Here is a 17,219-nt window from a genome sequence, read left to right as displayed (position 1 = left end):
CTGGACAAAGATTTTTTCTTTAACGAGTCGGACACAAAGTATTTCCTTCAGACACCAGATAAGGCCAAAATCTCTGTCCTTCACATGAAGAAGACACAGAGATATAGGGGACGTAGGTCTGGGTGCCTTATAAGAATCCGACGACGAGTATGTAACCCGCCTCTATCATCCATCCTTTTAGCCAACGTGCAATCATTGGATAATAAACTGGATGAGCTCCGTTCAAGACTTTTGTACCAACGGGACATTAAAAACTGTGATATCTTATGTTTCACTGAGTTCTGGCTGAACGACGACATGGATAATATACAGTTGAAGTCGGAAGTTGACATACACTTAGGTTGGAGTCATTAAAACTTGTTTTTCAACCACTCCACAAATTTCTTGTTAACAAACTATAGTTTTGACAAGTCGGTTAGGACATCTACATTGTGCATGACACAAGTAATTTTTCCAACAATTGTTTACAGACAGATTATTTCACTTATAATTCACTCTCTCACAATTCCAGTGGGTCAGAAGTTTACATACACTAAGTTGACTGCCTTTAAACAGCTTGGAAAATTCCAGAAAATGATGTCATGGCTTTATAATCTTCTGATAGGCTAATTGACATAATTTGAGTCAATTGGAGGTGTACCTGTGGATGTATTTCAAGGCCTACCTTCAAACTCAGTGCCTCTTGCTTGACATCATGGGAAAATCAAAAGAAATCAGCCAAGACCTCCACAAGAAAATTGTAGACCTCCACAAGTCTGGTTCATCCTTGGGAGCAATTTCCAAATGCCAGAATGTACCACGTTCATCTATACAAACAATAGTACGCAAGTATAAACACCATGGGACCAGGCAGCCATCATACCGCTCAGGAAGGAGACGTGTTCTGTTGGCAAAATGGCTTAAGGACAACAAAGTCAAGGTATTGGAGTGGCCATCACAAAGCCCTGACCTCAATCCTATAGAACATTTTTGGGCAGAACTGAAAAAGTGTGCGAGCAAGGAGGGCTACAAACCTGACTGAGTTACACCAGCTCTGTCAGGAGGAATGGGCCAAAATTCGGGGAAGCTTGTGGAAGGCTACCCAAAATGTTTGACAATTTAAACAATTAAACAATTTAAAGGCAATGCTACAAAATACTATTTGAATGTATGTAAACTTCTGACTCACTGGGAATGTGATGAAAGAAATAAAAGCTGAAAGAAATCATTCTCTCTACTACTATTCTGACATTTCGCATTCTTAAAATAACGTGGTGATCCTAACTGACCTAAGACATGGAATTTTTACTAGGATTAAATGTCAGGAATTGTGGAAAAACTGAGTTTAAATGTATTTGGCTAAGGTGTATGTAAACTTCTGACTTTAACTGTATCTGTCTATTTACCACCACAAACTGATGCTAGCACTAAGACCGCACTCAACGAGCTGTATAAGGCCATAAGCAAACATCCAAAGGTATCAAACATTCTCATCCAAAGGTAGTGCTCCTAGTGGCAGGGGACTTTAATGCAGGGAAACCTAAATGCTTTTTAACTAATTTCTACCAGCATGTCACATGTGCAAAATAACTTGAGACCCCCTTTACTCCACACACAGAGACGCGAACAAAGCTCTCCCTTGCCCTCCATTTGATAAATATGACCATAACTCTATCCTCCTGATTCCTGCTTACAAGTAAAAACTAAAGCAGCAAGTACCAGTGATTCGCTCAATACGGAAGTGGTCAGATGACGCAGATGCTAAGCTACAGGACTGTTTTGCTAGCACAGACTGGAATATATTCTGCGATTTTTCAGAGTACACCACATCTGTCACTGGCTTCATCAATCACTGCATCAATGATGTCATCCCCACAGTGACAGTACGCACATACCCCAACCAGAAGCCATGGATTACAAGCAACATGCGCACTGAGCTAAAGGGTAGAGCTGCCGCTTTCAAGGAGCAGGACTCTAACCCAGACGCTTATAAGTAATCCTGCTATGCCCTCCGACGAACCATAAAACAGGCAAGCGTCAATACAGGACTAAGATTGAATCCTACTACACCGGCTCTGACGCTCGTCTGATGTGGCAGGGCTTGCAAACTATTACGCACTACAAAGGGAAGCACAGCCGCGAGCTGCCCAGTGACACGAGCCTACCAGACGAGCTAAAAGACTTCCATGAGCGCTTTGAGGCAAGCAACACTGAAGCATGCATGAAAGCACCAGCTGTTCCGAACGACTGTGTGACCACACTCTCTGTATCCGAGTGAGTAAGACCTTTAAACAGGTCAACATTCACAAGGCCGCCGGGCCAGACAGATTACAAGGACGTGTACTCCAAGCATGCGCTGACCAACTGGCAAGTGTCTTCACTGACATTTTCAACCTGTCCCTGACCTGTCCCTGACCAACCCTGTGCCCAAGAACACCAAGGTAACCTGCTTAAATGACTACCGACCCGTAGCACTCACATCTGTAGCCATGAAGTGCTTTGAAAGGCTGGGCAAGGCTCACATCAACACCATCATCCCAGAAACCCTAGACCATCCCAATTTGCATACTGCCCCAACAGATCCACAGATGACACAATCTCTATTGCACTCCACACTGCCCTTTCCCACCTGGACAAAAGGAACACCTACATGAGAATGCTATTCATTGACTACAGCTCAGCGTTCAACACCATACTGCCCCCAAAGCTTGTCACTAATCTAAGGACCCTGGGACTAAACACCTCGCTTTTCAAATGGATCCCGGACTTCCTGAGGGGTCACCCCAGGTGGTAAGGGTAGGTAACAACACATCTGTTACACTGATCCTCAACACTGGGGCCCCTCAGGGTTGCGTGCTCAGACCCCTCCTGTATTTCCTGTTCACCCATGACTGCATGGCCAAGCACGACTCCAACACCATCATTAAGTTTGCCAACGACACAACAGTGGTGGTAGGCCTGATCACCTACAACAGCCTATAGGGAGGAGGTCAGAGACCTGGCAGTTACAAACTCTCCCTCAACGTGTTCAAGACAAACGAGATGATCGTGGACTACAGGAAAAGGAGAGCCGAGCACGCCCCCATTCTCATCGACGGGGCTATGGTGGAATAGGTTGAGAGCTTCAAGATCATTGGTATCCACATCACCAACAAACTATCATGGTCCAAACACACCAAGACAGTCATGAAGAGGGCACAACACGCCTATTTCCCCTCAGGAGACTGAAAAGATTTGTCATGGGTCCTCAGCTCCTCAAAAAGTTAAGCAGCTGCACCATCGAGAGCATCCTCGATGATGTTCTCTCTGCTACCACATGGCAAGCGGTACCAGAGCACAAATTCCAGGTCCAAAAGGCATCTTAACAGCTTCTACCCTCAAGCCATAAGACTCCTGAACAGATAATGAAATAGCTACCTGGACTATTTGCATTGCACCCCATCTTTTACGCAGCTGATTTGTATTATCTATGCATAGTCACTTTACCACTACATACATGTACGTATTACTTCAATTACCTCGACTAACCTGTGTCCCCACACATTGACTCTGTACCGGTACCCCCTGTATGTAGCCTAGTTCCTTTTATTTGATTGTTGCTATTTAATTATTTCCACTTTTTCTATTTTCTTTTTTTTACTCCAGTTTATTTTAGTAAATACTTTCTTAACACTTGTTTTTCTTAACTGCATTGTTGGTTAAGGGCTTGTAAGTAAGCATTTCACTGTAAGATCCTGCAAGTTCAGGGAGTGAGTGTTTTAATCAAATGAATGGAACATAATACAAAACAAGAAACACTAACAGCACACAGACATGAAACAGAAACAATAACGCCTGGGGAAGGAACCAAAGGAAGTGACATATATAGGGAAGGTAATCAAGGAGATGATGGAGTCTAGGTGAGTCTGAAGACGCGCAGGCGTGCGTAACGATTGTGACAGGGGTGCGCCATAACGAGCAGCCTGGTGACCTAGAGGCTGGAGAGGGAGCACACGTGACAATACCTTGTATTCGGCACATGTGACAAATAACATTTGATTTGATTTTGAACGTACCAAAGCTTTTGTCTTTAGCGAAAGGAAAATACATAATCCTCTGTGAGACAGCTTACATTGCACACAATGTGATGTATGATGTCCTTATGTTTCATGAACATAAGATGAGAAATGCATATTTTTCCCACACAGCAGATAACACAATTCACCCTCTTTCTGTGTCTACACATTTACACACAAGTATAGTATGTGGAGGGAAAATCCATTCATTTTTTCATGTAACAAAGGCTCATAGAGACGGGAGTCTGTCTTGGTGGGGTACTCATGTCTGCTTGTATTTGAGAGCAGCTTTGCTCAATAGATTCACTGTACTTCTCGTCACCTCCTGTGGAGGTCTAGTGATGGCTCGTGCCCCTTCCATCTCCATTCCGGGTGTCCATGGGTATAGACCAAATAAGCAAACAAACAACACAAGAGCAAACCCTTTCACAGACAAGATTCGTCTGGGATTGGGGAGAACTCTTGTTTGCACTGTGATGGGCTGGTTCCATTTCAGTGTGATGGCATAGGATCCCTCTCAGGTCAGGCCTGGCCAGGCCTGTTTTATTTGATTTTTTACGTCTGGGTGATAGCCTCCCTCTATATCATAGCGCACCAGCAATAAGATTATACAGCATTCCACTCGTATTAAGAAATCTTCATCTCAAGAGAGATTGTGCTGTAGCACTCACTCATCATCCTTCCATCCTGCCACACATCATTTGATTAGCCAGTCCAAGAATGACATAGTGTGAATATTTTTTTTTTAGCATATAGAGTCTATTATAAACCATCCAAAATATACCAAAGCACTCTTACCAGGTAGCCTGGGAAACCAAAATGATGTGACACACTGAATCAAACCGACAAATAAACCGACTTCGCTACAATGTTTACTTCAAAGGTTTAATTCTGTATTCTTTTAACATTCCCTATGTCTTTGTTTCTGCTGTCCTTCCTGGAGGACAAACAGGAGCAGGTAATGTCCATGTCTCCAATCTCTAATGCAATCTCACAGCCGACATTATTTATTTTCCCTATCTTTTTATTCACATTAAGGCCCAGGTGAGAATTGAAAGCAACGACTGAGGGCATTTACACCTTTGTGTATGTGTATTAGGGACAAAGGTGTTTTAAAAATGGCGAGTGGCTGACAAGATCAACTTTAAATTCCCCTGCCTGTTTACCTATCCGCAACACAGCCTAATGACGAGAGTCATGGGAGTAGCATATGTGCCCATTTTCAATAAAGGCAAATAAAGTAGCATGTATGTTAGAGAATAAATAATTAATTAGAATAATAACAAGGGTTTTGTCACTAAAGTCAGGTTTTTGCTATGCGATGCCAGAAGCAATCTCTGACCACTGGAGTCAGAAGAATGCAAAATGTCCAGGTTTACTTCTTGATATACTACAGTATCATGACTGTGGAGGGTGACACAAGTTTATTGTCCATTATATTTTTGTGATGACTGCAGAGATCTCTTATTCTTGTCCGTATTTTTTGAAACTGCATTGTTGGTTGGGGGCTCGTAAGTAAGCATTTCACCTGTTGTATTCGGCGCATGTGACTAATACAATTTGATTTGATTTGATTTGATAATGAATGATTTCCTCAATGCTGGTAATTGCAGATTTGTTGAGCCCAGCTGTGGCTGAAGGTGTCACATAACTTGACACTGGCAGGGCTGCTGCGTGGGGCCATATGTACGCTCCTGCAAGCAGGCACAATACGCACCCCAGAATGGGATGGCCATTGAACTCTTAGGCAAGTGGCAATATTTGCTCACCTGAAATACCCACATCTTGCTGGTTGGGGTGGGGAAGGGCTCCTGGTGCAGCTGTAGCCTGGAGAAAGGGCAGAGCAGGAAGTTTTGTTGGGGGCTCCCCTGCTGAGCGGCTGTTTAGCGGTGGCTGCTCCATTGTGTTTTATGTGAGGCAGGGCCATATTTGTCCGAAGCTGCAGGAGGCTGATGAGGTGCAAATCTGTTGAATGACCCTGTCATTGGACCTCCTTTGCCAACGGCCTGTTAGCTGTCAGGGACGGTAAAATGCCAAATTTACAGGCTCACTAAGACTCTGCCAAGGATGTTCACGGGTAAGATAACACAGATTGGGGACTTATGTTGTTGGGCAGGCAGGGAAGCTTTACCGCCAAGATCCTGGAGTGACACGTAGGCAGATCTGTTTGAGCCTTCTTCATTACCCAAACTGTCCCCGCTATGTTCCTCAGTAAACACTACAAATGACACATCTACATATGGATGGCTACCGGAAGATAAGGGTGCTGGACGACTGAACAGAGATCAGCTCTCCACAGACACACCAGCTTTTAATTTCACTCTATTGTGTTTAATCACAGATGTTACTTATAAACCGAGGTGGTCCGGTGTGATGGTAGAAATGCATTTCTGCCTCTGAGCCAGTGGGATCTAGTGGAGAGCTTCATAGTAAGTTGAATGAAAGGCTCGGCTTTGCGTCTGTGGCGGCAGGCTCAGGTCATCCGTGGCTGTGTCAGAGGTAATACCAAACTTGAAATTCCCCATCAGCCTAGAATACAGATAAGACAGCTGCAGATATGGGACTGATGGAAAAGGAAATGGCCAAATGCCCCCGACAGGCAGATGAATAACTGATACGTGAATGTTTTCTAAACAAGTCCCTTTTGTTTCTCAGATTCAGCTCAATGGATTTCGAAATCTGAAGTCGTGGTGATGATTAGAATAAGCTGTTATATTTCAGACTATCACAATGTCTGCACTTGTATGTGCTCAATAATATAACACACAGTATGTGTTAAAAAAAAACACAACATGAAGCTATGAAATTTGCATTTGACGATAACAAGGAATAGCTGGTAAATTATTCCATATATATGCATCAAAACAAGTGCAAAGGTAGCTTTTTGAGAAATCCCTTGATAATGTTTACCATTAGATGGACTAGTAACTGATTGATTCATTTCCAATCAGCCCTGATTGCAGCCTGTGATTTTAGAGCATAGCAGGTGAATGTGAATGACAGTACCTGACAGTTTATCAGGGCTGGTTGAAGTGATATTAGACACAGTTCTTCCCATGGGATCACACCAGGTTAATTAGCATAGCACTACTTGGCCTCACGTTTAATTGCCTTCTGTCTGTGATTAAATGTGTATTGACTCTGCTAATGAATAAATCAAATCAAATTGTATTGGTTGCATACACATGTTTAGCAGAGCATATGTAGGCAATATTACATATTTTGCCCTAATACACATCAGTTCAAATGGTTTAACATAACATGCTGGAGCAATATGCAAGTTTGTTGTGTCAAAGCAATTGTACATACACTATTTCACCAAAAAATGGAGGCTCATGGACAAAGATAAGAATGGTTCAGTAGCTAACATCACAAAGCACGCTCCACACATGACCCTGTACCTCTTGTTGTATTATGTCCTTCAAAGTCCTTTGCTCTTAACATTTTGAGCATCTGACTGTTGCATCTCAAGGTGTTGGGTCCCATGATATCTCCTCCTGTGGTCCACTGAGTAGACACTAGACAGTCACCTTGTTTGATCGATGCAGAGCATCACTCAGCTTAGGCCTCCTTTTTACATGACAAGAGAAAAGTATCACAAATGAAATAACCAGGGCCTAGATACAGCAAACATAAAACATAGGCTATTGCGTGGCATTCCTCAGTGCATTCCTCTCAATATCAAAAGGTACGTATTTGAGGAAATCCTTAGTCCATTTACGCCCGTGTTTGCCCCAGGACCCAGTGGGATGAGTCAGTGTAATAACTGCTGCCCCCTCCCTCTGAATCACATCACTATGGCTGTCCTGTCTTCATTTAGCCGGGTTGTGTGCCTTCCCCGTCTAGTCGCTTTTCAGATTCATTTCCAGGTAAACACACTGTGGCAAGCCGCAAACCTGCAGCCAACAGGCGTTGTCACAGCTGTGGCAGATAATGGCAAGTCCAAACCCCGGGCCTGCTCTGGTATGTTTACTGTCACCATGGGCACTTGCCAGCAAATATTTTTCCATCACTTTCTGAAGAAAGAGGATCTTTATTCATTTTATTTTGATGATTTGCAAGCTTAACCTATTGGCCCCAGTGTTTTGTATGAGGAGGTGCCTCAGAGGAAAGTAATGCAAAAAAAAACTCAAAAGGTGGAAACTAAAGTGAAAACTGATGCAGCACAGTGGAAAGAAATCCTACTTTGAATGTGAAACTTAAAGTAACACATTCCAGTCAACAACTCCTAGGTGTTTGAAGGAATGTTAGATGGTCCTGCCTTTCTCACGGAGCAGAAAGCGCCAAGTTTTCATCCCCCAGCCCAGCTCTGTTTCCATACCTCTCTCAGGCACCTGTGGATGACCCTGAGGTGAAGGGGATCCAGAGAACTAAGCTTTGTGATATGAAGTAATAGGACAGCGTAATAGGATGATGTTATAGGATGATGTTATAGGATGGCACAATAGGACGGCGTAATAGGATGATGTAATAGGATGATGTTATAGGATGATGTTATAGGATGATGTTATAGGATGGCATAATAGGACAGGATAATAGGATGATGTTATAGGATGATGTAATAGGATGAGATAATAGGATGATGTAATAGGATGGCGTAATAGGATGATGTTATAGGGTGAGATAATAGGATGGCGTAATAGGATGATGTTATAGGGTGAGATAATAGGATGATGTAATAGGATGGCGTAATAGGATGATGTAACAGGATGATGTGATAGGATGATGTAACAGGATGATGTGATAGGATGATGTTATAGGATGATGGTATAGGGTGATGGTATAGGATGATGTTATAGGGTGATGTTATAGGATGATGTTATAGGGTGATGTAATAGGATGATGTTATAGGGTGAGATAATAGGATGGCATAATAGGATGACCGCAATAGGATGGTGTAATAGGATGATGTTATAGGGTGATGTAATAGGATGATGTTATAGGATGATGTTATAGGATGATGTTATAGGGTGATGTAATAGGATGATGTTATAGGATGATGTTATAGGATGGTGTAATAGGATGATGTTATAGGGTGATGTAATAGGATGATGTTATAGGATGATGTTATAGGATGATGTTATAGGATGATGTAATAGGATGATGTTATAGGGTGATGTAATAGGATGATGTTATAGGGTGAGATAATGGGATGGCATAATAGGATGACCGCAATAGGATGGTGTAATAGGATGATGTTATAGGGTGATGTAATAGGATGGCGTGACAAGATTATGTGATGGAAGGTGTGTTGTGATAGCACAGGTGTCAGACTGTCACTTTGTGTTTGTGACCCTTGAGATAGTTTCCCCAGGGTTATTTTAAGGTTTTCCCTTTGTAGTTCCACAAGGACATCTTTAGTTTGGAAATAACTAGAGGATTCAACTTAGGTCCTTTAGGGCCACAGTGTTTGGAAGTGGCCTTTGAAGCCTGGAGCTGTGCACCTGTGGGCTAGATACATAAATTCAAGTGCTGTAGTATCATAATCATATTCAATGTTTCATTCATGGAGGCAGACAAGAAATAATTGTATCCCAAGAGCTGCCTTGTCCCCTTAGTTTCCAGTACCTGGTATGAATGACAAATCGTCCGAGAATAGAATCCAAGATCTCCATAAAATCAAAGCATAATGTGCCTTTATGTTAAGCTGACCATACCATAGTATGACCATAGTTTGTAAGGGGATATTGCACTGCGATGCCAGTGTTAAAGAACTATAGCACAACCCCTTCTGTGAAAAAAGTGTGGGATCCATTTCTGTCACCTATTGGACAAGTTATTATTGCACTCATCGCCATACAAGCAAACATGACAAAGGACTGATGGATGTGTAAGTCTCAGTTTGTTGAAATGGTCTAAATCCATTGTTATATGACAATTATAATGTTATGTTGTAGTTTTGTTTTTATAATACAAACGAATTTGTGATCTTTACATGAGAGGACATGCTTCGGGGATATGCTTTTTAACAATTAATTACAGAATTAATACTTTTTAATGTCCAAACCATGCAGATTGAGGCTTATGTTATGCTTCTCAGTAAATTAAAGTAAATGTTTCCTTAAACATAGCAAGAGGTGCACGATCTAATTACCAAGTTAAGAAGACTGTCTGTTGGCGCCTCGTCAACATGGACCGGTTTACTCTCCTTTAATAATGGGTTTTACCGATAGTTATGTTCTTAGTCTATGTACAGTCAAATAGATGTTCAACCAACCAACGGCACGTGGCTGGCACCACTGTCCTCGCCTTGATGCAGTAAATATTTTATTAATGTCCCAAATGCTTGGGCCAATGACTCGCTGCATGACAGGGAGTTAGTAAAAAAATCAAATTAAATTGTATTTGTCACATCAACTGGTGTATACTTTACCATGAAATGCTTACTTACGAGCCCTTCTCAACGATGGAGAGTTAAAAAATAATAATAGTAACACGAGGAATAAAATGAAATAGAGGTATGAGGTATTTGAAGTAGATATGTACATGAAGTCAGGGTAAAGTGACTAGGCATCAGGATAGATAATTGGTCCGGTGTGGCTCAGTTGGTAGAGTATGGCACTTGCAACGCCAACGTCATTGACCTGTTTCCAAACTTCTCAGGTCTATACATAAATAGGGTCAAATGTGACTGGCCAGACTGTCACAAAGGAATGTTGAAGGAAAGTCATTATGAAACACATTTTAAGGATGACAATTTGCTTTATACATGACCAACTGGACAACATAATGTAAGATATTTAGCTAATTCTGTAATTAATTGTAAACCAGCGTATCCCCTCCACACATTCGCTCATGTAAATGTCCCAAATTGGTTTGATTCCCGCCAGGGACAAGTACGAAAAAAAAGTAGATGTATGTATGTATGTGTATATATATGTGTAGTGTCTGAGAATGTGTGTGTGGGTTTTGTGTTGGAGTGTCTATGTAGTGTGTGTGAGTGTGTGTGTATATAGTCTAGTGAGTGTATAGGGAGTGTATAGATAGATGTTAAAGGGTGTTGTTTTATAACCAAATGCGCCGAACTATTATTGTTGGACAAATATAACCAAGAGAGGGCGCTATGAAACTTCAATCTTCTTAAACAAACCCATAGAAATAGCCTAATTAAAAAAACGATTAATTTTCGTTTGATTTGATAATAGAGAAACCTTAAAACATTGTCGTTATTATGTTTTATAAAATATGTAGGGGGGAAATGTGGACAGGGAGAAAATATGGACAATTATAATATTGATTATTATAATTGGCTGGATGATTTTATTCTAGCCTAAATCATTCTCCCTGAGCCTTCCTGCCTTCAATTTTTAAATGTTGTTTTATTTAAAATGTATTTAACTAGGCAAACCAGTTAAGAACACATTCTTATTTTACAATGACGGCCTACGTTGAGGTGATCCGTTAAATCGTCAGTGCTCAAACACATTGAATAAACTTTACTTTGTTTAAATGTATCTAGCTAACAGCAGCGCGTGTGTCCTCAGCAATCAATAGTCCACACCTTGACCCTCACGCGCGCACACGGACTATACTTTATCTGGCCTATTTTAGTCCACACATTTAAGAGCAATAGAAGCAGCCAAGTGAATACTACCTTATAAAATTAAAATAAATATAAACTGGCAATATGGAGGTTCCCGAGTGGCGCAGTGGTCTAAGGCACTGCATCTTGGTACTCTAGGCGTCACTACAGACACCCTGGTTCGAATCCAGGCTGTATCACAACCGGCCGTGATTGGGGGTCCCATAGGTCAGCGCACAATTGGCCCAGCGTCGTCCGGGTTTGGCCTAGTTAAATAATAATAATATATATATTTGCTATACATATTAGGCCCATGTGGGATTATTGCTTGCGCAATAGGGGTTTAAAATATCAATATTATTCTTCAGGGGCCAATAATGAGTTCTTACTGTAAAACTGGTTGAATACCCTGAATTTTTTGTTTAGGCTACAAATTATATCGACTAAGTGATAAACTTAAACTACATAATTGCTCTATCGCCTCACCAAAGCTATTTTTAATTCGGTTAATTTGTTATAACACTTCAATGAGAAGGAGTAGACTAGTGAACAAGTACATTTCCTCGTCAAATACTAATAAAGACCTCAGGCCTTGATGGGAAAAAACAATTAAGATGCTTTTAAATTACTTTTTCAAGCAACGTCTGAAAAATAACATCACAGGATAAATAACGAGCACGATGAAAAAGCAGCGTTAAAGCAGCACTTAAAATCCCCCCCACCCCCATTTTCTGACTTTAAATAAGATTAGTTTATAGTGAATCTTTTCATGAGGCTGTTCTTTTTAGTTCGCACAGGTGTACAATAGGGGGGCAAGTCGAGGATTCTCACGCCTAGGTGTGAGGAGATTATTCAAATAGGGCAAGCGAAGAAGTAGGCTAGGGATTGGAGGCTCGACTGGCGAACATACCTATATCATAGCGTTTGCAGCCAGCTTTGAACGTCATTTCAACTCCAGTCATCACCAGACGCTTTTCAGCGCCCCTGGGCACGGCTGGCTGAAAGACAGACCACACATGCGCCAGTCCTTGACAGAGCATAGGCTACCATCGACCCGAATACCCCGTGGTCCCAAATCACCGTCTGTTAGAGCGCGTTTTGCCATTTCTTCTGCGGAGAAACGGTTTGAAAACTATTCGGAACTTCCATGATGCTTGGAGCAGTTAAAATGGAAGGACACGAACACACAGACTGGAGCACCTACTACGGAGAGCCCGAGGTGGGTACCTTAAATATATTTTTTCGTCTAAAGCCGATCCCATTTTATACAATTCAATATTAGCCCAGAGATAATATTAACTTTGTGATCAAATATTGACTTGAGGCGCCTCCAAATCCTGCTCCATCTCAACTCACCGCACTATCCTAACAAAGATGTTCTTGACATGTTGGGGAAACGTTTTACTCAGATTGTAATTGCATATGTCTACATTTATCTTTACAAAATCATACACAGTTTTAAATTATTTTATTTTTTTACCCATGGAGCAAATATTTGTGTTGCAGGTTATTTAGCCTAATATCGTCCACATATAGCCTATGCTTATTACACACTAGAACAAGTTGATCGAGTTTCTATTTTTAAGATTTTTAGCTGAGGTAAGACATGGTGACAACTCTTCGTTTTTACTTGCTTGATGTTGCCTAGACATTACAATTCGTCACATCATTGAGTGAATTATATTACTGTCAAGAAATGTTCTTTACCAAATTTTGACTTTCAACAGAGCACGAAACTGCAGCGGGATTGCTTGCTTTTTCACACCAATTTATTATCACACCGTTTAAATAATAGGCCTAATGATGATCGTATTGTTGTTGATTGTTATTATTATTGCTGATATTAGACTACTGTTATTATTTTAGTAGCATAGCTATATTAAGTATACTACACATCTATAGGCTGTAGTGTCAAACTTCCTAAAATCTCAATACATAACAGGCTAACAATCTTTGTTTTCCGTCTTGCTTTCTAGTGTTACTCCTCGGTTGGCAACATGAACACAGGCCTGGGCATGAACTCAATGAACACCTACATGAGCATGTCGGGCATGAGCACCACGGCCAACATGGCAGCCAACTCCATGAACATGTCATACGTGAACACAGCCATGAGCCCCTCCATGGCCGGCATGTCACCAGGCTCCGGAGCCATGAACAGCATGGGCGCGGGCATGACAGCCATGAGCGCTGCGCTCAGCCCCAACATGAGCCCCATGACCGCGCAGCCTCAGTCCATGAACTCCCTAACCTCCTCCTACGCCAACATGAACGCCATGAGCCCCATGTATGGACAGTCCAGCATCAACAGATCTAGGGATCCCAAGACATACCGGAGGAGCTACACTCACGCCAAGCCCCCATACTCTTACATTTCCCTCATCACTATGGCTATCCAACAGTCCCCCAGCAAGATGCTAACGCTGGCTGAGATCTATCAGTGGATCATGGACCTTTTCCCGTTCTACCGACAGAACCAGCAACGCTGGCAGAACTCAATTCGCCACTCTCTATCCTTCAATGATTGTTTCCTCAAAGTGCCTCGATCCCCAGATAAGCCCGGAAAGGGCTCGTTTTGGACCCTCCACCCGGATTCGGGGAACATGTTCGAGAACGGCTGCTATCTGAGGAGGCAGAAACGGTTTAAGTGTGCCGGCCAAAAGAAGATGTGCAAGGAGTCGGGTCGGAAGACATCAGAAGGCGGCTCCAACAGCAGCTCGGAGAGTTGCAACGGCAACGAGTCCCCCCATTCCAACCTGTCCCCCAACGACCACAAAAGGTCTCTGTCAGACATGAAGTCGACCCAGGCTCTGAGTCCAGAGCACGCTACCTCACCGGTGTCCCATTCCCAGGCACATGGACACCTCATGTCCCAGCACCATTCGGTCCTCGCACACGAAGCACACCTGAAACCCGAGCATCACTACTCGTTCAACCACCCCTTTTCCATCAACAACCTTATGTCATCGGAGCAACAGCATCACAAAATGGATCTAAAGACTTACGAGCAGGTGATGCACTATTCCGGCTACGGTTCCCCCATGGCCGGGGCGCTATCCATGGGTTCAATGGGCAAAACGGGCTTAGATTCCTCGTCAATACCCGCTGATGCATCTTACTATCATGGCGTCTACTCCAGGCCTATTATGAACTCCTCATAAACGTTGACCCCAAACCTCAAACAGACCTTTTTCAGCAATTTGTAAATTTGTAAAATTATAGTTTGTGCATATTATGTAGGCCTATTCCATATATTTTTGACGTTTCCCACTGATTTAGTTGTCAAGTTGGTTTAGTAATTATTTTGTAAAGGGATGTTAATAATAATGTGTCAAAAATCTGTTTAAAAGTCTGCTTTGAGAATGGACCAAAAGATGATTAGCCTACTGTAAAATGCATCTGAATAGCGGGAATTTTAAATGATTTTAATGCATTGTGGGAGACTGAAGTTCTTCAATCATTTGTGTAATTCTTATTTATGGCTTGTAAATGTGTATTGTTGTAGTTGACAACAAGAACAGAATCTATATTAAAGTGTTATTTGGATTTTCTTCTGAACACAATGGTGGATTTTTTTATGTATAGCCTACGCAGTAATACAATTATGATAATAATAAAATATTAAATATTATTAGTAGTAGTGGTTGTAGTAGTTGTATGCATAGGCCTATACCAGTAGCAGCATCAACAGTGGCAGCACCAGATAAACCCATGGATATGTCTTATATATTTGACTTAGAATGACTATATTCGTTTTTATTGAAAATATCAACATTAGCATCTCTTTAACTATTAAAAAAGGGGTCTATTATGTCGAAGAAAAACACTTGTAGGAGGAATTACTTCAAACATTACACCACGAAAAAAGCTGTTTTTTTGTATCTTGTCACCCGTGTTCATAACGTATCGAGATGTCTATATCCAGTTGTGTATTGAAGATGGAGGGAAAAAAGGTTTTGATCCTCTCAATGACTACAGTAAGTGGCAACATATTTTGACAATGACAAAAAAGAAAAGGCCTATAATAGTAAAGAAATATAGAGAATATATAGCATTTCAAATGTCTTGATTTTCTTTGACTGCAGTGATTCGTGTATATCGATATCTGCACCTTCATGTCCCCTGAACAAAAATGTCTAAAAAGGGCCTTAGGTCACACAACTATCTTTTTTTGTGCTTGCCATGGGTAACAAGTAGACTATTCTCATCTTGGCCAAATATGTTTGATTTGAATTCCATCTACCATTTCATATTGAAAATGTTAATGATATTAATAGAATTAATAAATGTATTAATATACTTAATAAATTAATACGTGCTATAATATAATTCATATTTACACAATTCCTATGCGAAAGAAACCAGCAATATTGACCTATTTATCCACATGGCTCCTAGATATTTAGCAAACAAGAACAGGAAAAACATAGGCTAAAGTATAGCTTAATGATTTGTCACAAACTTTAGATTCCAAGTGACAGTTGTGAAATAGGGGTGGAGGGTGGAGCTGCTGACGATATGGCCACAAGCAGTCAAGCTATGATATACAGGTGAGGACATGCACCAAACAATATTCTCCAGCTCAGCTCAACACAGTCATGTGTTTTCTGTCATCATTATGGTGTCGATCTTTTTCAAACGTACAGTCGTATATGATACCATATAGTCAAGGGCAGCTCAATGTCAAAAAGCAGAAACAACAACGACAGATCTACATCTTAGTACAGAATGAAGACAAATGTTAAAATTTACTTTATGTCCTAAGGGCTCAATAAATGTATTAGGCCTATATTAATCATTACTATTCATGATTACTAGTAATTACATTGGCACAAGGCTTTCGGTAGTCGTGTCTGTAGACGATCTTACAACATAATGCATTATCACATTTATTAAATACAGTATTGTCTCTCTCTCTCTCTCTTTAACACACACACACACACACACACACACACACACACACACACACACACACACACACACACACACACACACACACACACACACACACACACACACACACACACACACACACACACACACACACACACACACACACACACACACACACACACACACGCATAATGGTCCCCCCTAATGGAAGACACACTAAAGTTGAGATCTTTCAAGGAAATTTGTTTCATTATTACATAAAAGTATCCCGTAGCGTCAGAGAATAGTTGTGGGAAAGGGTGCTGATTGAGAACAGTGTCTACTGAATGTGATGCTCTGCCTGCTTTGTTCTGTATCACTAAGCCATTGTCTGGGGATTCTTTTAAACTACTTGGAGATCCCTTCTCAATGGGCCTAAAGATAAGATATAGTTGTATTCGAAATGAATCAACATTTTCACATTCCCAACACGGCAAGACGCCCAATCTTTCACTCCACAGACCGGGGGATACCAAGCCCCTGCCGATGTGCTTGGAAATCCAAGGGCAGAGAGGAAGTTTGTCTCCATGCCAGATAGGACACCGGTTCACCTTCTGAACACGTAAAGGGTGCATTTATTCTCCAGTCCCTCTCACAAATCGTACTTTAAACACCAGTGATCTGCGAATAAACAAAGGCAGTAAACAATGGAGTCGAGGCTATGCCCACAATATAGGAAGTGTACATGCACAACCAAATTGCAGGAATGTACATTTTGAATAGGACGTCAC

The 17,219-nt window shown here is 41.5% G+C and overlaps 1 protein-coding gene across 1 annotated transcript; it reads left to right on the top strand.

Annotated features, from left to right (window-relative positions):
- The first annotated feature begins 12,447 nt into the window (after positions 1-12,447).
- On the top strand, positions 12,448-15,114 carry LOC112261958 (hepatocyte nuclear factor 3-beta). Its single transcript, XM_024437610.2, has 2 exons — positions 12,448-12,775; positions 13,533-15,114. The coding sequence occupies exons 1-2, from the start codon at positions 12,704-12,706 to the stop codon at positions 14,715-14,717; spliced, it is 1,257 nt and encodes a 418-aa protein (XP_024293378.1). The 5' UTR covers positions 12,448-12,703; the 3' UTR covers positions 14,718-15,114.
- Positions 15,115-17,219: the final 2,105 nt, after the last annotated feature.

This window comes from Oncorhynchus tshawytscha, linkage group LG11, assembly GCF_018296145.1.
Source record: "Oncorhynchus tshawytscha isolate Ot180627B linkage group LG11, Otsh_v2.0, whole genome shotgun sequence".
Classification (NCBI taxonomy): Eukaryota; Metazoa; Chordata; class Actinopteri; order Salmoniformes; family Salmonidae; genus Oncorhynchus; species Oncorhynchus tshawytscha.
Note: the sequence above shows the minus strand (reverse complement) of the source record. Positions and strands in the feature narration are given on the sequence as shown.